This window comes from Cynocephalus volans, chromosome 1 (assembly GCF_027409185.1).
Source record: "Cynocephalus volans isolate mCynVol1 chromosome 1, mCynVol1.pri, whole genome shotgun sequence".
Lineage (NCBI taxonomy): Eukaryota > Metazoa > Chordata > Mammalia > Dermoptera > Cynocephalidae > Cynocephalus > Cynocephalus volans.
This window is the reverse complement of record NC_084460.1, coordinates 205,420,095-205,444,492: the sequence shown is the minus strand read 5'-3', so window position 1 is coordinate 205,444,492 and position 24,398 is coordinate 205,420,095. Positions and strand designations below refer to the sequence as shown.

Genomic DNA, 24,398 nt, shown 5'->3' with positions numbered 1-24,398 from the left:
ACCCTCAGCAAAACACTTATCGTGTCTAAATCTTAGGTACCTCATGTGTGAAAGGGTGATAAGAAAATCCCATCTCTTTAGCTGTGATAAAGACTATATGGGTAAAAAAAAAAAAAAGAAAAGTAAAACAAAAGGTGGCGATTATCACTTGCTAGAAGGTAATCTCCATGGGGCGGGGTTCATGGCTGTTGGGTTGTCTTTATATCCTAGTGCTGAGCAGTAAGGCACATGTATGGACTTAGCAAACATCTGTTAAATGAATGCATGGTCCCCGCTCTGACGAGCAGTTTAAGAATCCAAGATGGTGACAAAAGCATCAGTCTGCATTAGTAGGTGAGGTTAACGTGTACCCAAGAATTCATGGTACTAAAACAGAGGGATAGAGTACCACAAAGAGTTTAGCTAGAAGGTCCTGGGAGGCCAGAGGTCAAGCAGACTTATGATCACAGTGGGCTTTTAAGGCCAGCTATGGTTCTAGCAAGCCAAGACTAGAGAGGGGCAAGATTTGGAAGACATTCCAGGAGAAGGAAGCAGTGTGACATCTGACATTAAAGGACAGCAGGAGGCTGAAGCTCAGGATCACAGAGGCTGGGGAGACACAGTTGGGAGAAGGTTCACTGGATTCCTCAAAATCCCTGAGATTTCTATATTAGGGAGCCTAGACTTTGTTTGAGGGGAGGAGGAATCCCTAGAAGGTGTTTCATTGGGGTAGGGGAGGCAACCTGATCTATATTGTGACACCAGAGGGAAAGGGAAGAAATGAGGGATTTGATCTCTGCTGCACAGTGTTTGCCAACAATACGAGGCCTGTGTTTTCAGGGGCATACCAATTCGTAATGGAAATTTTATTTGAGAGAAAATCACTTGTGATCCAGTATGTTACAGCTTCACAGAGCCAAATGGCACCTCTCAGCAAAAGGGTAGAGAAACACCCTCACCAGCTGCCTCTTAGGTCCACACTTGCCTACGTGGAATCTATAGGGTGGAGAACTGGACAAACCATCTACAAGCTGAGGCTCCCTGAAAATGGGACAATTGATAGAACACTCCTCAGTGCACAGCCAAGCAGTTGGTCTCAGAGCATCCTCCCCACTTTTCTTGTGTGTTGAAATCTTCTTCAACCATAATTTAAAAAAATTTCCTAATATATCTTCAAATGTACAACTAGATAGTTCATCACACAGGTTGGATCTTGGCCATACCTGCCCACATCCATCTGGACACAGCCAAAAAGGGGCTGAGCCATAAATACTGTAATATTATGGCAGACTATTCTGCAAGAAAAGAGGACACTCTATTCCTAGATAGCTTATATTCAAAGAACTCAGAGTACTCTGAAGAACTGACTGTCATGTTCTCAGCTTGTTCCTTCTCATCTCAAGCTTTTGAACTTTCTGCATCCTCTCTGACCCAGACTTAGCCCTTTACACTATGGACTTGGTAGTCAACAGACCAGGTTGACTTGTATGTCAACTTGAAAATGTAAAAAAAAAAAAAAAAAAATTTTTTTTTAAGGATATTTATTTATTCACCCTATGACTGATTCCAGAAGGTTTCTATAACTGGCCTAGAGATAAGTCTCCTATCAAAGGTTCATAGAAGGGGAAAAAAAACCCCAAAACCTAAGATAGAATACATGGCATGTCTGCATTCATTTATAAGTGGATGGGTAGAATTTCTAGAGTGAAATAAACGAACATCAGTGGCCATCTGACATGAGACTGACAGATCCAGTTATGAAGCGGGAAGCAGGCTCAATGCCCAGGGGCCATTCCTACGTCACATTCCAAAGAACATCCATTAGGAAGCGAAGTGAATTAATTCAAAGGGTTCCACGCAGTAAATACAAAAAAATGGCTCTTCCTCTGTTCTACCAAACAAGCTCAGTTTGACCAAAAGGATGTTGACTCATTCATTGTTTTGGGGCCAGTCCACTATTTTAAAGGATATGAAACAGAATGATTTTCCTATAAAGGAAAGACAAAAAAAAAAAAAAGGTTTTAAAAAGGAAATTGTATTCTTAGGCCACCTCTGCCAGTGAGGTCTCGAACTATCCTGCTGTGGATGGGAGCAGGGTCCTCCACAGGAAAAAGCTCTTCAGACCCCTAGCTTTGCGGATAAGGAACACTGGGGCATGTAACAATCCTTCAGGAACAAATCAAGGCCTTCGGGGGTTGGAGAATGAAAGAGAATGCTGAAACCACATCCACTCACTGAGAAACCCAAGCAGGGCAGCTGTGGAGAAGCAAGGGAGTATTCTCGGTCAGCCTGCTTTGTGGGAAAAGAACTGTTACCCATTTGGCCAGGGCCACAGGAAGGATGCCTGCAGGCTGCACTGTGGAGTTCCTGCTGGTCTTGGACACTGCATTATCTTCCCGTCTTCCCCTCCATTTTCTCTTCTTGACCTCCCTTCTTATGATATTTCCTGTCTCCACTAATACTCACCTTTCCACATCAGGGTACAAATCCTACAGAGAACTGCTCTCAGAGATCAACCTCCATGAGAAAGCCTCCATGGTCTGACCTGACAGAGGTGGCTTGGCACCATTCAATGACAGATGGTCTTAGAAGGTACCAGAAGACCAGGGTTGGAGTCCTGGCTCCTCTATTTACTAACCACAGGATTTTGAGTTAGGCTGGTCCTGTAATTTTTCTTGATGATTCCAAATGTAAACTAGGTCATGTCATTCCCCTGCTCAAAACTTCCCATCATACTTAGAAGATCCAGTATCATGCCCTATTTAAAGGCCTTACATGTTCTGGCTCTGGGGGACCCTATTAAGGTTTTCATTATCTCTGATGAGAAGTTGGCTGTCTTTAATGTCATTATTTCCCTGAATGTAATAAATTTCTCCAGCTGCTTTCAAGATTTTTTTCATTACCTTTGCTTTTCAGCAGTTTGGTTATAATGTATGTGGGTGTTTTTTTCCTTGTATTTATCCTTTTTGGGGTCACCAAACTCTTAAGATCTGTAGAGTGCTGTTATTTATTAATTTGAAAATTCTTAGCCATTATCTTTCCAATTACATATAAGTTAGGTTGCTTGATATTGTCCCAGAAATCTCATAGGCTCTTTATTATTTCATTTTCTATTCTCTTTGTGGTTCAATTTGACAAGTATTCAAGTTCACTGATTTTTTTTCCCTCTAGTGTTTAAAGTCTACCAATAAACCCACTGGAAGAATTCTTCATTTCTTATATTTTATTTTTCATTTCTAGTATTTTTTCATTCCACTTAAAAAAATAGTTTTCCTCTCTCTGCTGAAATTTCCCATCTGTTCACAAATGTTGTCTACCTTTTTGCCAAACTTTTTAATACATTTATCATAGCATTTTAAAGTTGTTGCCTGATAATTTCAACATCTGAGCCATCTTTAGATCTGGTTTTATTGATGGTTTCCTTTCTTAATAATGGATTTTTTTTGTCATGTAATCTAAAATCTTAGAATTAAATATGAGAAAGCTTAGCACCAAATTTCTAACCTACTTCTAGCAAGTATAAGGATTTTTATAAGACAATAGTTTTTGTATTCTCATTCCTTACTCCATTTCTCTTTTATTCTACTTTCATGCTTTTCTTTTTAAACTTTACATCACCTTAAAAAATTAGTCAGAGACCTGAACTTGAATCCAGGTTACACTAGTTAGTAGTTATGTGATCTTGGGTAAATCACTTACATTCTTTAAGCCTTAATTTTCTTATCTATAAAACAGTAAAAACAGTCTTACCCCATAAAATTATAGATGGATTAAATGAGGTAAAGAGGCTCTCTCTACACATAAGCTACTGTTACAAAAAAAAATTTTTTAAGTGGCCTGTCAGGAGCCATTTTTAACAATAGCCACCATTTTAACAAATAACAGCCATTTTATGTAAGCCTTTCTCTTCCTCCTCAGAAAAGCCCGTGCGTGCCAAGCCAACACCTCCCCCACCTCCTCTTCTCATACCACGCCACTATCACCCCACTGCTTTTCCGCCTATCATAAGCTGCCACACTCTGTGACAGCCCTCCCCCTCTTCACTATGTATATAAGCAATCGCCTGACAATAATATTTTGAGGCTTGATCAGAATCTTGTCTTGCCTCCATTCTGCGTGTCTCCTGTCCCTCCCCCTTTTCACCAGCTACAGGTAGTCCTCCTCGAGCCCACGTTCTTATCTGTCCCGCAGGCCGGGACATTCTGGCGCCCAACGTGGGGCCTGAGGCCCGGAACAATGTTGCTGGCACCTACTCGGAAGACGCCTGGCCAGGCATACCCTGAGCTCCTGAGCTCGTTTCGAGCCCGTGGGTGATCAATCCTCGGGACAAGACTCGATTTTGATTGTCGCTGGACTAGCCGCCCCAGCGGACATCGGACCGGTGAGTAGGTGATTATCATGGGACAGGAATTGAGCTCTCACGAGCTCTTCCTTAAGGGGCTTAAGGATTCCCTCAAGATGCGCAGAATTAAGGCTAAAAAGAAAGATCTCTGAAGTTTTTTCAATTTCTTAACTGATGTATGCCCCTGGTTTCCTCAAGAGGGCACCATTGATCATAAATACTGGAAACGGATTGGTGACTGTCTCAATGATTACTATCGTACTTTTGGCCCCAGCAAGGTCCCCGTGTCTACCTTTTCCTACTGGAATTTAATTAATGACATTTTACAAACCCATTCTCAGGACCCGGATATCAAAAACATAATACAAGTGGGGGAGACAGCCCTTAAGGACGGTTCTCGCCCCCCAACTTGCCCCTCTGTCGTAATAGGCATGCCAGAGGGACTTAACAGCCATGATGCTGATCCCCCTGAAAAGACCCTTCAGACAATCTGCCCTGAAACTAACCCCTCTAAAAAGACTCGTAAAACAGCTCCAAAATTATACCCTTCCCTCACTTCCTTCGCCCCTAATAACGATCAACTCCCCCCCCCCCCCCCCGAGGACCAAGAGACCTTAGACGAACAGGCAGCTCATTATCATGATAACGAGGATTTCTGGCAGCTTACTGCGCCAGTTCTTCATCCACCACCCTCCGCTCCCCACCAACCCCCCCCTTATCCCCTACCTCAACCACTTCCTCCCTTTGTGGGCCCCCTATGCCCTGTGCCTGAGAAACTCCTTCAAAACAACCCCCTACAAGAAATAAATTCTTCCCTGACCCAACAAATTTCCTCCCTCAAATCCACGCTTCAACAAAAACGACAACACGTCCAATTAGTCAAAGAAATAAAAGCCCTTGACCATGAACTTAGTTTGCTCCTTCTAAAAGATACCATACCCAAAAAACGGAAGAAGACACCCAGTCCACCAGTCTTAACTTTTCCCGTCACACGCAGTCACGCCCTCATAAATTCCAGTCAAGATAAGGGCGAAACCAAAGATCAAAATGATCCTGACACCCAAGACCCCCTTTCCACCGAGGAGGCCTCCGATACGGAGGAACCTGAGGTTGAAACCCTGAGTAACTTCTCCCAAGGACAAAAATATCGTAGACTCAATCTTAAACATCTTAAAGATTTAAAAGCTGCAGTTGGTTTATATGGACCCACTGCACCCTACACCCTAGCACTTCTCGAGGGCCTCAGCGATCGGTGGCTAACACCAAATGATTGGTTTTCCCTAGCTAGGGCTACCCTCTCCGGGGGCGACTTTGTTCTCTGGCGCACAGACTTTGTTGAAAACTGCCAGGAAATGGCACAGCGTAATATAGAGGATAAAACTTCTAAAACTTGGACTAGGGACAAGATGTTAGGGAGACCTCCTTATCAAACTAATGAAATTCAGGCTGCTTTTCCCCCAGGATTGTTGTCCCAAATTCAGGTCGCTGGCCTAAAAGCCTGGCGCCGACTCCCACCCAAAGGGTCCGCTACCACTTCCTTGGCTAAAGTTCGTCAAAAACCAGACGAACCATATTGTGATTTTATTAGCAGACTAACTGATGCAGCAGAACGATTGGTCCGGGAAGGCAAAAACGAAAGCGCCTTCATTAAACATCTAGCTTACGAAAATGCCAACCCCACCTGTCAGGAAACTATCCGCCCACACCGCGGCGGTTCTCTTGCTGATTATATTAAGCTTTGCTCTGGGGTTGGGGCCTCCCACACCCTCGGCCTTGCTATTGGAGCTGCTCTAAAACCCTTTGTTGCCGTAACGACCAACAAGGGACAACAATCCAAGATTTGTTTTACATGCAAACAGCCCGGTCACTTCTCGCGAGAATGTCCAGCCAAGGCTCACACTGCTCCACAGACTGATGCCAAACCGCCCCGACCCCCCCCCTCCACTGTCTGCCCTCGCTGCAGATGGGGAAAACATTGGGCATCTGATTGCTATTCCAAGACTGACATTGACGGGAATTCCCTACCTAAGAAACAGGGAAACTCCCAAAGGGGCCAACCCCTGGCCCCATTCTCGGGACAGAACCTAGGGGCTGTACGGTTCGTCCCCCTGAAACAGGCTCTCCCCGCCCAGGAGTTAGCTCCCTCCAACGAGCCACCCCTGGAAGTGCAGGATTGGACCTCTGTTCCGCCACCGACACAATACTAATTCCTGAACACGGTGTGCAAATGCTCTCCACAACTGTTTATGGCCCCATGCCCCCTGGTACCTTTGGACTCGTCCTTGGGAGAGGGAGTTCTTCCCTCGCTGTCTAACTGTAGTCCCCGGAGTTATAGACAATGATTTTACAGGACAAATCAAATGTGTCAACAATCTCGGGACCAGTCCCTATTAAAACAGGCCAACGCCTAGCTCAATTACTTATATTACCCCTAAATACACAAAATCACCACAATTCATCCCATCCCCGGTCAGATTCTGCCTTTGGCTCTTCGGATGCCTACTGGATCCAACAAATTACTCCTGAACGGCCCTTACTAACCTTACATTTAGAAGGAAAAAAATTTGAGGGACTAGTAGACACCGGGGCTGATGCTACTGTTATCTCTGAAAAACATTGGCCTTCTTCTTGGCCTTCTAAAGCCTCTTATACCCACCTCCAAGGTATAGGACAGTCTACCAACCCAAAACAAAGTTCTAAAATCTTAACTTGGACAGATATGGAAGGAAATTCAGGAAAAGTACAACCCTATATTATCTCAGGAATACCCGTTAATCTTTGGGGGAGAGACATACTGTCACAATTAAAAGTCATCATGTGTAGCCCAAACGAAATAGTAACCAGTCAAATGCTAAATCAAGGGTTTCTCCCTGGCAAGGTACTAGGAAAAAATAGCCAGGGCATTAAAGAGCCTATTTCAGTTACACCCAATACCAACCGACAAGGGTTAGGAAATCAAAATTTATTCTAATGGCCATTGATCTTCCTGCACCCCACGCGGAAAAAATAAAATGGAAAACAGACACCCCCGTTTGGGTAGACCAATGGCCACTAACTGAAACTAAATTAACTGCGGCCACTATGTTAGTGCAGGAACAACTTAATGCTGGCCACATTGAACCTACCACGTCACCATGGAACACCCCTATATTTGTCATTAAGAAAAAATCAGGCACATGGAGATTACTCCAGGACTTACGAGAGATCAATAAAACCATGTTCTCTATGGGAGCCTTACAACCTGGGCTCCCCTCCCCTGTAGCTATTCCCTCCAATTATTCCAAAATCATTATTGACCTTAAGGATTGTTTCTTTACCATTCCCTTACACCCCCAGGACAGAGAACGTTTTGCATTTAGCCTCCCAGTAACCAACTTTAAAGGGCCAATGCAAAGGTTCCAGTGGAAAGTTCTTCCACAAGGAATGGCCAACAGCCCCACACTATGCCAAAAATATGTGGCACAAGCTATAGATCGCCTTCGGGACAAATGGCCTCATATTTATATTATTCATTACATGGATGATATTCTCTTGGCAGGAAAAACCGCCCCTGAGGTACTCAATTGTTGTGCCCAATTACAGGAGGCACTCACCACCCTTGGGTTACAAATTGCACCCAATAAAATTCAGTTAAAAGACCCCTATTATTACTTAGGCTTTGAGCTCAATTCGACTGTCATCACTACTCAAAAGGTTCAATTAAAGACTAATCATTTACACACACTCAATGATTTTCAAAAATTTCTAGGGGATGTCAATTGGCTACAGCCTTATCTAAAGTTAACCACAGGAGAACTTAAACCTCTCTTTGACATATTACAGGGTGACCCTGATCCCCTGTCGCCGCGTGCTCTTACCTTCGAGGCACATAAATCACTCCAACTTTTAGAAACTGCTATACAAAAACAACAAGTTACATTCTTAGATTACAGTCAACCTTTCTCCTTCATAATCTGTGCCACGCCACACACCCCTACCGGGGTTATTTGGCAACATAGCCCCCTATTATGGGTACACTTATCTTCATCTCCAAACAAGGTTTTAACAACATATACCACCTTCGTTTCTAAACTAATCAAAATAGGAAGGGAGAAGAGCCGCCTACATTTTGGAAGGGACCCTGACCATCTTGTTCTCCCCTACACCAGAGAACAAGTACAATGGCTAATACAAAATGATGACTCTTGGGCCATTCCCCTGATCCTATTTCAGGGACAAATTGACAACCACTACCCTGCCGATAAACTTCTCCAATTCTCTCGGCTACACCCTTTTACATTCCCAAAAATCACCTCTCAAAAGCCCCTAAAAGGAGCGACATTAGTTTTCTCTGATGGCTCCTCCTCAGGTACAGCTGCTTATATCGTAAATAACCAACAATATATTACAAAATCCCCATATCAATCAGCTCAACTTGTTGAATTATTTGCCATCATACAAGTATTCAAGCTCTTAAAAAATGAGGCCTTTAATCTATATACTGATAGTGCATATATTGCCTTCTCTGTCCCATTATTAGAGACTGTTCCCTACATAAAACCTTCTACAAATGCAGTACCTCTGTTCCAACAATTACAACTGTTAATTTTATCACGACAAAAACCTTTCTTTATTGGACATTTAAGAGCCCATTCGGATCTTCCAGGCCTCCTCTCTCATGGTAATACACAGGCCGATACTCTAACCCGGGCCTGTTTCTCCTTACTACAGGACCCCTTTAAAAGTGCCCAACAATTTCACAACCTACACCATGTAAATGCCCAAACGCTGCGCCTCCGTTTCAAAATCACCAGAGAGCAAGCCAGAGACATTGTTAAAAACTGCCCCCTTTGTGTAGTCTTTTTATCTTTGCCACACCTTGGAGTTAACCCCAGAGGCTTGCTTCCAAATGAAGTATGGCAAATGGATGTTACACACGTTCCAGAATTTGGCAACCTAAAATACATCCATGTCACAGTAGATACCTTCAGTGGCTTCATCCTCGCCACCCTCCAAAGTGGTGAAGCCACAAAAAATGTAATTGCTCATGTTCTCCACTGCTTTACAGTTCTGGGTAAACCTAATGTCCTAAAGACAGACAATGGCCCTGGATATACTTCTCAAGCCTTCAAAACCTTTTGCCTTCAAATGCACATCAAACACATCACAGGAATCCCATATAATCCACAGGGCCAAGGCATTGTTGAAAGAACAAATCAAACCTTAAAAAATACCATTAACAAGCTTAAAACCACAGGTCTCTACCCCACCAAAGGCTCACCGCGTAATATCCTTAACCATGCTCTATTCACTCTAAACTTCTTACAACTTGATGCACAGGGAAAATCAGCAGCCGATCGTCATTGGCACCAAAAAACAAATGACCAGTACGCACAGGTCATGTGGAAAAATCCCTCAACACTTAAATGGCAGGGCCCTGACCCGGTCCTCATATGGGGACGTGGCTCGGCCTATATCTATGACACTCAAGAAGGGGGGCCTTGATGGCTGCCCGAACGTCTAATCAAACCAGTAAACCCCCCCAAAGAAAATAACTCACCCAACCCAGGGAAGGATCCCTGAGAAAAAACTCTTTCTTTTCTCCTTTACAGACAATGAAACCCTGCCTCCTCGCCCTTCTTTCGTACGCCTTCTGTGTGCAGGCGGGTTTTCAACCTCCACCAAGTCGTGAAGAACTCTACAAGGCCCTTTTTGGAAACCCTTGCGATTGCAAGGGCGGTACGGTTTTCCGCACCCCAAGTGCCTATACCAGTCAAGTTGACTGCAACACAAAGGTAGCCTATATCGCAACATCTTACACCTGGTCTGGGGCGACAAAGCCTGAATGGGTCTGCAAAAACAAACCTACAATCATTCCCACAGTACAGGGTCGCCCTGGACCTTGCCCTAAAAACTGCACCTTTCTCCAGTCCATCCATTCCACCTGCTACTCTTCTACACAAACATGCACTGACCATACACAAAAACCACAAAAAACCTACCTTACTGCTACCTTAGAGAGGGCTTTTTCGGGCACCTTTGGCAGCGCCTTAGAGGGAGGTTCTGAGAAATATTCTCAGGCATCCTGTCTCCCACAACATGTCGGCAAAAATGTGTGTTGGTCACCTATGGCCTCGATTCATGTATCAGATGGAGGGGGCCCCAGCGACACCCTAAAAGAGGCTTTAGTTGCCCAACGAATTCAAGAACTAGCCCAACACTTATATCCTCAATTAAATTACCATCCTCTCGCCCTTCCAAAACCCAGAGACATTACTTTAGATCCACATACACAAGACATCCTCAGCGCTACCCACTCTCTATTAAACTCCACCAACCCCTCCCTTGCACAAGACTGCTGGCTATGTTTAACCGTTGGTATGCCTCTACCTACTGCCATTCCTATGTTCAATGCCTCGTATATCCCCTTTAGTGAAACTGCCAATTGCTCACTATCATCCCCCTTCAGAGTACAGCCCTCGGGTTTCAATCTCTCCGATTGCCTCCAGGGACCTTCACAAAATAATTCCTATGACGTTGATGTCGGATTTGTCACCTTTTCCCATTGTCATTCCATAACTAACATTTCCACCCCCATCTGCTCTTCTCCAGGACAGGTATTCATTTGTGGAGGCAACCTTGCCCATACCTTTCTCCCTATTAATTGGACAGGCCTCTGCGTTCCAGCGAGCCTTCTCCCTGACATTTCTATCATCCCTGGAGATGAGCCCGTCCCTCTTCCTAGCCTTGACCTTATAACAGGACGCCACCGGCGTGCTCTCCAAGTCATTCCCTTGCTTATAGGCTCGGGGATTACAACCGCTGTGGCCTCCGCGGGGCGGGGATAGGGGTCGCTGTTAACACCTATAATAAATTATCTCGTCAGTTAATTGATGATGTTCAAACCCTCTCTGGAACTGTTAATGATTTACAAGATCAAACTGATTCTTTAGCTGAGGTAGTTTTACAAAATCGCAGAGGATTAGACCTATTAACTGCAGAACAGGGAGGGATCTGTTTAGCTTTACAGGAACCGTGCTGTTTCTATGCCAACAAGTCTGGCATTGTTCGAGACAAAATCAAGAAATTACAAGAAGACCTCATCAAGCGAAGAAAAGAATTGTTTGAAAACCCGCTCTGGACTGGACTTAATGGACTCCTCCCTTACCTCCTCCCTGTCTTGGGCCCCCTTCTTTGCCTCCTTTTACTTATAACCTTCGGTCCCTGGGCGTTTCGCCATCTCACCAACCTAATTAAGAAACAAGTTGATGCCGTCCTTTCTAAACCTATCCAAATTCATTATCAACGGCTGGCATCAAAGGACGCGGGAGAAGACTACTAGGGCTCCCTCCCTACGGGGACGACATGATAACCAGAGGCATGTCTACCCTTTCCCTTTAGAGAGAACAGGGTATGAGCACCGGGGTGAGTGTAAAACAAAGTATTACAAGGGAAGGTCACAGAACTCCGACCTCCTCTGGGTTTCCCTGTGAGCACGCCTGGCTTGCATAGGGGTTGGTATCTAATCTATCAAAAATCAATTTCGGCTCTGCCCCTCCCCCCAAAAGATACCAAGAGCCAACGATGGTGGATTCAAAAACCCACGGGGGAGCCAGGCCCCTACTCCCTCCCCCGGTTAATGCTCACCTTCCCTTCTGTCTTTGAACAGAAAGGGAGGAGTGGCCTTAAGTAGTTTTGGGAATAAGGTGGGATACGGTTGATCACAGTTTTAAACTGTGGAGCAGTAAAGGTTCAATGAAGCCTCACGTGGTAGTGAGCAGACAGCTCAGTGCCCCACCCTCAATGTTTTATGTATCAGGCATCCCTGTTAGATCTTTGTTTCACAGAAGGGATCTACTGCCTAAAAAGTTCTGCACTCCCTGATTTAAAGTTTTCTGCCTCTACCTCAGCTTTTAAATCACTCCTCCTCAAGGACATGTGTACTTCACTAAGTGTCATGGGTTGTATTGTGTGCACTCAAAAGATATGTTCAAGTCCTAACCCCCAGTACCTGTGAATGTGACTTTTTTGGAAATATGGCAATAAGCAGATGTAATCAAGTTAAGATGAGGTCATACTGAATCAGGGTGGGTCCTAATCCAACAAAAGAAGAGAAGACAGAGACAAGCCACATGACCATGAGGCAGAGAATAATGCTCTGAGGGTGTAAATCAGGGAACACCTGGGGCTACCAGAAGCGGGAAGAGGCAAGGAGAGGATCATGCCCCTGCTTACATTTTGAGTTTGAATTTAGAGCCTCCAGAACCATGAGAGAATGCATTTCTGTTGTTTTAAGCCACCTAGTTTATGGTACTTTGCTATGGCAACCCTAGGACACTAATACACCAAGGGTCTCAGAGACTTGAGAAAGAAGAGCCTTTGATCTGCACAGCGATGACTCTGGTGGTGAAGTGCAGATGTGAGGCGGGTGTTCTGAGGCAGCCCAGCGAGACCACACTCCACTCGCTACTTCTCTCAGCTTGGTCACCTGCGGTTGGGGCACTCTGCCTTCAGCTGTTGAGATGGGGATTGGGACTGTACACATCATCAATGGGAAGCTGACAGCTACACCAAAGACTGACAAGCAGACCATTTTTAAGGGGGTTGGGCCTGGATAACACATCAGAGTGCTCTTGCTCTCCTGAGAATGTTCCAAATTAATTGAAATCGGCAGATCAGCAGGCCACAAGTTGATAACGCCATTCCATTTCCCGAAGGGGCAAGCTGGCCTTCATTTGGGCAAATTGTCTATTCCTCCCAGGATATGTGGCTTTCCAGCCTCTTCCCCTTTACTCACACTTGAACCCATGCCCTTCTGGGGGCCCACTTAGCTTTGCTTTACAAATTCCTACTCACCCTATAAGACTGAACTCAAATGCTGCATTCTCCAGAAAACCTCCCCCTCTTCCATTCCTAGATCTTTTACATATTGCTTTTGGCACTAAACGTATTCTGACTTGTATTATGCTTATTCACAAATATCTATGCCTCTCTCCCTCCCTCCCATCCATCAGGCAGATCACTATATGAGTACTGGGAATACAGCAGTGATAAGGCACTGACACCCAGCTGTGTCTAGCCCGGCTGTGGCCATTAGGCATCCATGCTGTGCCACACTATGCTGTAACCAGGACCCCTGCCCGGATGTCATGCAGCCCTGTCTTCTCTCACCCTGTGGTTGTCACAGACTAGATGATACTCCGCTGCAGCATCAGGCCCCCTTGGTCTCTCCCTGTGGTTATACACACTGCTAAAACAGAATTTTTCAGCCTGCTTCCTACCCGCTATACTTTTCCACCCTGAGACAGAATCATAACCACATGAGATCATAAGTTCACTGCTCTTGCTTGGTTACAAAAACCCGGAAATGCTATGACATAAAAATAACTGCCCCACTGCATTGGGGTGCTGAAAACTTTGGACATGAGTCCTTTTGGGCCAAATGCTAGCATTTCAATAAACTCTGTTTTCCTGTTTTAAGCCTTGGTTTTTTCTGCCTCTCCCTGTGAGTTCACAGTTACTCACTGCAACAGCAAGACAGATATATTTCCTGCCCCCATGTTGCTTATAGACTAGAGGAAACTCAAACTATCAATAAGGAAAATAAGAATAAATAATAATAACTGAACACTTACTATGTAGTAGACACTGTACTTAAGCACTTTATATACATTTGATCTCTCTGGTCCTCACAAGTGACCAGTGAGGTAGGTAATATTCACCCTGCATTATAGGTGAGGGGTTGCTGCTAGTAGGTGGTAAAGCTGGAACCCAAACCCAGACTGTTTGAGTCCAGCCTGCCCTCACAGCACACCTCTATGGCTTTTCCTAAAACAATACAATGGGCTGTACATAGTGCCCTGAGAGGAGACGTATAGGACAGGTGCAGCTGCAAGAATACCAGGCAGTCTCAGGGTTGGGAGAGAGGATAACGGAACTCATCCCTACTGGATAGTGAACCTTCCACAGGCGAGGAGCCAGCCTCATCTATGTTTGTGGAAGTAAACCTGCCCCACCACACACACACAGTGGCTCAGAGGGTGCTCTGTATACAGTAGGTACTTAATACATGTCTGACAAATTGAGTTAGTTACTTCTACAAAATTCTACAAAATGTTTGGATAGAAAAACCAAATAAGCAGATACTCTATGAAAACATTCCCCAGTGTTTCCTTAGTTACTCCTTATCCCTATCTCGACTTTTGTAGGATGAACAGTCCTATCTTTTCAGATCTCTGTGAGAGTAACATAACCACATCACTGAAGCAAGTATAATTCAAGCTCCTACTCCTGTGCCTGGGACCCAGGAGCCATGTCAGAAGTCTGTGGAATCCACGCCCCCTTTTGGACACCAGCTGTTTCCATCTCACAGAACATCCACGGAAGCCCCAGGCCGACTCCTACAGCTTGGCTGTGTTCTAACTTCAGTGGTAAGTTGATGTGAAAAAGCTCCACTTACTAATACCAGGGATCTAGGACGCTTTCCACACATTCCAGCTCACTTTACAAATGGGAGAAATCAAATAAAAAGAACCACCTTTTGATTTAAAATTGCTTTCACTGCATCCTCTACTTCCTCCTGATTGTTGAGGTCAACAGTCCAAACGTGGGGCCGACCAATGAAAACTTCAGCATAAGGATGCTGGGATGTCAGCTGGAAAAGAAAAAGCAGAACATCTCAGTTTCACAAACACTGACTGTTTTAAAAAACCTTCTGTGCTAGATAAAGCGTTAGGCTTTTATGGTACTGAGTTGCACTTCTGTAGGTAACAAGACATCTGTCCTTCCCCTTGATGATCAAAACATCCTGAGCATCTATAAAATAGTGACAGCTCCACATCCTGAATCCCACTTGGAAATAAGAGACAGAAAGTCACAACCAGGTAACAAGGAGGCTTTTACAGGTAGCTTTAACCTCAACATCACACCAAGAAATAACAAACATTATTCTCAGCCATAACCCAGCCCTGAAAATCACCTACATCAAACCAGTATCTATTATCCTGGCTAGGATAGACAGGTAAGCAAAGAAAATTACAATAAAAATCAAGGCTATAAATTCACAGGAAGATGAGTAATGGTGCATACAAAAGGTGATAGAAAGAAAAATGATACCAGCAGAAAGAGAGTTTTTGGAATGGTTTCAGGAATAATTATTAGCATAACATTGGAGCCTTAAATTCATAAAGACAATTTGCTATCAGAAAACCAAGAAATGACAATTTTGTCCTAAAGAAGGTTTCATGTTAAGAACAAAGCATGGGCAAAGAAACCAATTATGAATATTTGTAATTCTGAGTTCTGGAAGAGTCCATTCTTTAAGACAGCTAAATGTACCTGTCAATCTTGCTTCCACCTCTATTCTTTTATCCTTTTAAGGCTGGGGTGTAAAGGGAACATTCTAGACATCTGTGAGAGAAATTCCAGTTACTACAATGACTGCGGGGTGCTACCCCTAGTCAGTGGGTGGGGATAGGGTATACCTAATGCCTCATGGTGTGCAAGACAGTCCTAGTCCTGTACAAGGAAGTACTGTTCACTTCCCACACAACTTTCGAATGCCCTGGGCTTTCTTGTGGGCTTACAGAATCTAACTCTTAGACACAGTTTAAATATACATTGAATTTTCCAGGAACATAATTACTATGTAAATCAAGGGATGTTTATACTGTTTTATTTGGAACTTCACCAATGAGCTGTCACCATTTTGGAAAAAACACTGTAGCAAACTCAATGCCACTCAGGGTATCAGAGTCTCCAGTAAAATATACCCAAATAGGCCTATATTTGTAGCTATTACATTAATGGCAATTATGAGGGTACTTCAAAAAGTTCTTGGAAAAATAGAATTAAAAGATAATACAAATCTTTCCGTGAACTTTTTGAAGCCCCTTTGTGTGTGTGTGTGTGTGTGTGTGTGTGTGTGTGTGTGTGTGTGTGTGTGTGTATATGCGCACATATATACACACTCTCATATTTAGCTCTTCTTTCGTGTCAATTTTAAACAAAAAATGTTTTATTCCTTTAAAATACAAACTTTCATTGTGAGCAGGAACGAGATATGGCAACGTCTAGAATACTTGTTGGGTATGGCATAGCAAAGTTCTTGGCTATATAATACTGAAATATATATTGCTTTATTAGAAATAATTTTCCTTTTATTTCTCCTTTATATTAGAGTTAGGGACTGATTCATTTTTTGAAATTACATATGTAGACAGGTTATATTATCTATAAATTTCATTTCAGGAGAGAAAAGTAGATGCTATAATATACTTATTATAAAGGGTGGTGTTGGGTCTGGCAGCCTTTGCTTCAGAGGCCAGGCTGATTGTCTTTTTTTCTTCTTTCTCCAGACTTCAATATACTCAGAGGACTGGATGACTTTGCAGGCACCTCTCCACCTTGCTCTTAGCCACCACTCTTCGTGGCTTACCACACCAGTGGCATGCATGCACAACCCATGGCACAGCACCCAAAGCACAAGGCCCTGTGCCCAGCTGCGAGCCTTTTCTGGCAAACACTCAAGGAAATCAGTGATTGCAAGGCTGCGGGTCATCCTGGTGTCTGCTCCTGCTTCGCCTGCCAGAGTGTCATGCCCCTTGCTGGCCTCTTTAGTTCTCCATCCTCTGACATGTGCCCTCTTCTTTTGCTTGGCTCTACAGTCAGCAACAGAGGCTACAGACTCTCTGCAGGCCCACAGAGCTGGGGAAACTTCCGTTTTTTTCCTCTGCACATATTTTGGATTCAAGACACGAAGACCCAAGCTGGGCCAGGCATGGCGCTAATCACCTGTGCATACTTTATCTATCAGGTTTCTTGTGTATCAATGAAGATTCTGAGGTTTAGAGGGGTTTTCACTTCTCCAGGACCAAATGGCCAGAAAGCAGCAGAGCAAAATTCAAATCCAGATCTTCACTAACTTATTAGCTTTGGACACAAAAGAAGAGGACAATTTTAAAGGATGCCACTGAGTTAAGACGAAGATGAACAGAAGTCTGATGTAACTATCGTCCTTTGAATTGTTCTTAAAATTTGCCAATCTGAAAAAATCCCAGAAATGAATTTATGCCTCTATTAGACCTTTTCTGAAGATGAGCAAAATGTCACATCATTTTCATTTTGTGGCCTGGAGAACAAACTAATTAGTTCTTCCAATGGAATCAGGGTAAATTCAAGTTGTCATCAATGTCACTATTTAGTGATTTACCTATCAGCAGCCTCTCTCCCCTCCTCCTTTTTTAAGGTCCTGCTTATTTACAAGGTTGCTCTAAGCATCTGGAAAATACGAAAGACTGAGCCATTATCCTTTTATTCACTGACATTTATTGAGGGTTACTTAATTTTATGAGGAAGGCATTTTGTGATTCATTAGTCCCCCTTTGCATGCTAAGTTTTTCCTTGTTAATTTATTGAGAACTGTCTGATCTAAGCGACTTCACTGTATATCAATCAGTAGATTTACTGGAGTATAGTTTGTAACAGTAATGAAAATTTTATTAAATATGAGACATTACTTCAGAGTGGCTATTAAATTGCCAAGGAGAACATGAGTTCTCTATGGAAAAAAAAACCCCAAAAAACCACCCTGAAGCCAGAGAACTTCTAATGGTATATAAAATGTCAGAATAATGATCATGAACCTATTAATATGCTTCCCAATATGAAGATAAAAACCCAATTTATATTAAAGTATATAACCTGAACCAACCAAATTATGTATGGCTTTATGGAACTTTTCCCCCTCTGAATAGACATCATTGTTTTAAAACTTGGTCCAATGTAAAAATAAAAACAGGGCTAAACTCACATTTAGAAATTTAGACTATTTTCTTCAAATGAAGGCAAAGACATATGCAATTGATATGGATCACTTTATGGATCAATTGTTTCTTAACACAAAAGATTTGCATGGGCACAAAAAGATAGCTTTGTAATTATGTATACTTTGGTTAAAATTTTTCCATTCCCTGTGGGAAAAAAGATAATTTCTAGGGATTTTTGACCCTCAGAAATCTGTAGACCTTTTGACAACTCTGTCAATTAAAGGCATCTTTGGTTAGGGGGACCTGGGTTCTTGTGGGAAGTGGAAAGCATCTGGGTACAGCTGTCTGATGCTGCTGGGAGTAGAAGGACATCAGATGTAACCTGTCCTCTTACATAAGGCAAAGTGACCTTGGGGGCCACTTAACTCCCTCCCTTAATTCATGTAGCTATTTCTTTATGCACTTCTGATTATGCATCTATCTGTCTTATCACTCTTTCATATCAAACCTGGAACACCTGGAAAACAGGAAATGTGCCCTGAGAAATTCCCCCAAGGCAGCAAACTAGTACTACAAACACCTGCCAATTGCCCTTCTAGAGCCCAGGCCGGATGGGTTTCTCTGTGTGAGGTCACTTGCTGAGCAACGGCTGAAAGGATCCCACATTTTCTTTCTATTGGAGTCTCACTTAAGGGCTGGTGGAGTCATCTGAAGGGTGCAGGATCTCCAGCACATTCTCTTTTATGCCATGAAGGATGAACCCCCCCAACCCCACCCCGACCTCAGCAAAAAGCAAATTACTAAATGATGGCAACTGACAGAAAACAGTAAACCTACTTCTCTCAATAACTTCGTTACTGGCTGATCTGATCTATGTAACATTACACCATTCACTGGGTTATGGTTAGATTGTGTCTAAGAGTGTCCAAAAATTTTTTTCAGGAAAAATCACTCAGTTTCAACAAAGTGTCATCAAAATCTTCAGAATAAGCATTAATAAAAAGGTGCTGGTTGCAAACTTAGTCCAAGATAAATTTGATTCATCATTTCCCAAAGGCTTGTATATGGAAACTGCAATAAAAAAAAAAAAGTGGGTTTTGCTGCTTTTCATGCATTAAAAAAAACCCTGATGAGGGAAATAGACAATCACAATCAGAACACCACAGGATAACTATTACAGACCAGATCTACTGCAATATGGTGTAAGAAATACAGGGGCAAGAGTCTGAGGAAAAATAGGATATTTGCACAGTCTTAAAGTTTTTCCCTTAAGACAGGGAAAAAATAGTAACTTTATAGAGCAGAAACCTAGCAAACACTTCCTACAGCAAGTGATCAAGGTTAACATCACTAGTAATAAGACATATTGACATCATGCTTTCATATGATGTGCTGAAAAGGGCACATGTGTGGGATTCTTGACAAAAATGTGTAACGTCAAACTCATCATGAGAAAACATCAGTCAAATCCAAACTAAGGGACAGTGTACCAAAAACTGACCAGTAGGTCATAAATGATAATGAAAGACTAAAGAACTGTCACAGTTTGAGGGAAGCTAAGGAGATGTGACAATTAAATGCAATTTGTAATCCTGGATTGGACCCTGAGACAGAAAAAGGATCTTGGTGGAAAAACTGGTGAAGTCCAAATAAAGTCTGTAGCTTAGATAATATGACGGTACCAATGTTAATTTTTTAATTTTGATCATTGCACTGTGGTTTTGTAAAATGTTACCATTAGAGGAAACTGATGAAAGGTATACCTGAACTCTATTGCTTTTGCAACTTCTGTACAACTAAAATTATTTCAAAATAAATAATAAGTAAATTTTATCAATTCCACTTGTACACATATACCTAAAAGAATTGAGGGCAGGGACTCAGATACTTGTATACCAATGTTCATAGTAGCATTATTCACAATAGACAAAATGTGGAAACAACCCAAATGTCCATCAACAGATGAATGGATAAACAACATGTGGTATATACATACAACGGAATATTCAGCCTTAAAAAAGGAATGAGATTCTGACATATGTTATAGCATGAATGAACTTTGAAAACATTATGCTAAGTGAATAAACCAGACACAAAAGGACAAATACTATATGACTCCACATACACAATGTACCTAGAAGAGGCAAATTTATAGAGACAGAAGGTAGAATAGAGGTTATCAGGGGCTGGTGGGAGGGTAGATTGGGGAGTTAGTGTTTAATGGGTATAGACTTTTTGTTTGGGACGATGAGTAAGTTCTGGAAATGAATAGTAGCTGGTTGCACAACATTGTGAAGATACTTAATGACAGTGAATTGTATACTTAAGAATGGTTAAATGTAAGTTTTATGTTATGAAAACATGGAAAATTACAAATGATATACATAATTTGGGCAGATGTAGAACTTCAGAGATTTGCTACACCTAAATAAAAAACCTATAGATGATTCCAGCATAAAAACAGACGTACAGACCAATGGAACATAAGAGACAGCCCAGAAATAAATGCACGCATTTACAGTCAACTGATCTTCAACAAGGGAGCCAAGAACATTCAATGGGGAAATACAGTCTCACCAATAGTGTTGAGAAAACTGCATATCCACATGCAGAAGAATGAAACTGGATCCTTATCTCACACCAAAAATCAAAATGGATTAGGCTTAAATCTAAGACTTGAAATAGTACAACTATGAGCAAAAAAAAATCTAAGGAAAAAGCTTCTTGTCATTGGCAATGAGTTTTTGGATATAATGCCAACAAAACATAGGCAACAAAAAAAGCTTCTGCACAGCAAAATAAATAAGCAGAGTGAAAAGGTAACCTATGGAATTGCAAGCCATATATCTGATAAGAGGCCAGTATCCAAAATATATAAGGAACTCCTATGACTCAATACCAAGCAAGCAAACAAATCCCCCAAATAACCCAATGGAAAAAATAGGCAAAGGACCTAAACAGATATTTCTCAAAAGAAGTCATACCAAAGGCCAACAGATATGTGAAAAGGTGTTCAACATCGTTAATCAGAAACATGCAAATCAAAGCCACTATGAGATATCACCTCATGCCTGTTAGAATGCCTTTATCAAAAAGACAAAAGATAACAAGTGTTGGAGAGGATGTGGTAAAAAAAGGAACCCTTGTATACTGTTGGTGGAAATGTCAATTAATACAGCCATTATGGAAAACAGTATGGAGGTTCCTCAAAAAATTAAAAATAGAACTACCCTACTATGATCCAGCAATCTCACTTCTGGGTATTTGTTCAAAAGATTTAAAATCAGTATGTGGAAGAGATTTCTGCAGTCCCATGTTCATTGCAGCATTATTCACAATAGCCAAGATATGGAAGCAACCTAGGTGTCTATCAATGGATGAATGGATAAATGATTCATCCATCGAAATATTATTTAGCCTGAAGAAAGAAGGAAATCCTGCCATCTGTGACATAGATAAACCTGAAGGACATTATGGTAAGTGAAGTAAACCAGACACACAAAGACAAATACTGCAAGATCTCACATGTGGAATCTAAAATAGCCAAACTCATAGAAGCACTTAGCAGACCAATGGCTGCTAGGGGCGGGGGGTGGGGTGGGGTGGGGGGGTGAGAAATGGGGAGATGTTGGTCAAAGGGTACAAAGTTTGAGTTATGTGAGATGAGTAAGTTCTGGAGCACTGTGACTATGGTTAACAATACTGTATTGTATACTTAAAATTTGCCAAGAGGGTAGATCTTAAATGTTCTCACCACACACACACAACACACACACACACACACACACACACACACACACACACACACACACACACAATCTATCTATCTATCTATCTATATCTATATCAGGTAATGGATTTTTTTTTTTTTTTAAGGTGACTGGTAATGGGACCTTACCCTTGATTTGGTGTTGTCAGCACCACGCTCTCTGAAGATGATGGATATGTTAATTAGCTTGATTGTGGTGATCATTTCACAATGTATACATATATCAAAACATCAAGTTGTATGCCTCAAATCTATACAATTTTTATTTGTCAAAAATAAACAAAAAACCCTAGGAATGATTTATTATTCTATTTTCTACACTAAACTCCAAAGTTTCAAGGAAGTCAGTCACATGCTGAAACAGATTCCTAAATAAAGATGTTCTCACTGCTAGAGTATCTTTTTAAACCTTTCCAAAGAATAAGCTCTTCGATGGCAGACTAAATGTTCTTGATATCTGTGCCCTAGCCCCCTCCCACAGCACCTGGCACACGGGTGTGCATTAAGTATTACTGAGGAATGAATGAATGAACTGACCTCTAAAAAGAAAACATTCCCCCAAATGCATAATTCAAACTTATTATACCAGCAGAAGGAAAAAGCACACGGGCAAATACACAGTTAATCTTGTCAGAGGTTATCTGGGCCACAGGGTAACCTTTTAAGGAAATCTATGGATCTTGTTGATCTTCCTCCATCTCCTTCGGCCATTTCACCAATGATAGAAAGGGTCAGAGAAAAGAACTATCAAAATGATCGATTCTATTAACCGGAAAGATTCCTGACTGATCAATAAAGAATAATCATTCAAAATGCATTTTATATACTATTTGCAGGATGGATATCAGGAAGAGTGACCCAGAAAGGTTTAAAAGCAGCAGAATTGAAAAACGTATGCTTTAAAATCAGTCCTTCTATATTGCTGCTGTCATGGGAGGATTGCCCATTGGTGTAATGCCCCAGTTGATGACCCCAAATGGAAAGGATGTTGCTATGACTTCCTCTTTGTAAGCAGCCCACAGAGCCACTTACTAACAACACAGGATAATAAGAAAATCAGTCTTATGATTTCTTGCAAACACCTGTTTCTGACCAGATACAGAACCACTCAGCTTGATCATTCACACTAACTGTAAACGAATTTTGTTTATTGTCCCAAATCAAATCCAACCACCCTCAGTGGTGATTCATCACCCACTGTGGATTTTCAAGAGGACCACTGAAGGCAATCCAAATATGGCTTCTGCAAATGGTTCTAGCAATTGCAGGATTACTTCTCAGGATGACACCTGCTGAAGGTGGGCTGAAAAATCGGGCCCATTACTTCAGTCACCCATGCTACGTCTTATCTCTTGAGGCTGATGGTTCTTTGCGAACCCTCACAGCCCACTTTTGATTCTCCACAGCCCATCATGGAGAGAACATTCTCCAGAAATATCTGTTAACCTTGATCTCCTCATTCCCTAAACTCCAAACGTTCAGAAAATCAGAGTTCACCTATAATCAGAAGTCTAGATGCTTGTTCCACAATAAGACAGAGTTGGGGTAGAGTGAAAAGATTCCTCACTCTGTGAATGCAGATGTGGATTCAAATTCTGGCCCTGCCAGTAACTAGCAGGGAAATGTGATCAAGTCATTCAACTCTCTGAGCCTCGGGATCAGCCCCTCCTCACCCTCCCACTCTGACCTAACCATGTTAAATGAAGTTAAAACTTACATTTGTACTCAATAAATAGCTACTATTCATATTATGGCAAGTAGAATGATTTTGATAGATGCTTACTTACCTCTCTCAGAGTTGGCTTGCCAATGAAAAAGTCTGTGTTTTTGCTGCTCTTGGGTGGGTTGAACTTGGGATTCAGAAAAGCACATCCATTTGCGATAGCCTCCAAGGGAGCCGGGCCCTCATAGGGGAACCCAAGTCCAACAAACAACTGTAAGACAGAAAATGCACACCATATAAACACATCAGTCAGGATGGGGCCCCTGGCTCCCAGGGGGCTATGCTGTGGTCCATTCCTGTGTGGATACCTCAGAGACTCTGGAAGGTTCCCAGGCCCTGGGGGTGGGGCAAAGAGAAGTTGGCTTATACCACCATCTGAAAAACATAACTGGGGACTTTTAAAAGCCTCACGAAGCTGCTGTTTTCCTTCTCTGCTGAGAGAGTAAAGAAATACGTGTTGGGGGGTGATGAGGGGGAAGGGAGGTTGGGATTTTAAAAGAAAAACAACAACAAATATCAAGACCCAACAATAATCTTTCTGTAACTCACGAGGAGACATGACTGGAAAAACACTTGCTTAACTAAACAGAAGGTTTCTTCATTGAACCAAAGGAACAACAGGCCCTTTCAAGGACTCTGGGCGGAGGGACAGAAAGGTCACTTGGCGGTTTGATTACAGTTCAAATGGAACTGCTTTAAAACAATGGTAGGTCAGTAAACACAGGTTTTCATAAGGAGGTTTTCACTGGGGGACACCAACATCTTGGTTTTTATTTTCCCCTCAGTGTGGGGAGAGGGTGGTGAGTTGCTCCATCTGCAAGGCTGCTTTCCAGTCCAGCG

The 24,398-nt window shown here is 42.4% G+C and overlaps 1 protein-coding gene across 1 annotated transcript in view; it reads right to left on the bottom strand.

The window, feature by feature from the left end:
* The window catches only part of MGAT5 (alpha-1,6-mannosylglycoprotein 6-beta-N-acetylglucosaminyltransferase), a 206,891-nt gene that overhangs the window by 16,330 nt on the left and 166,163 nt on the right, over positions 1-24,398 (bottom strand). The window contains exons 12-13 of the mRNA XM_063107231.1: positions 23,623-23,769; positions 14,838-14,954 (exon numbers count right to left, since the gene is read on the bottom strand). Of these exons, the coding sequence (XP_062963301.1) occupies positions 14,838-14,954; positions 23,623-23,769 (264 nt within the window). The remainder of the gene's footprint in view (positions 1-14,837; positions 14,955-23,622; positions 23,770-24,398) is intronic.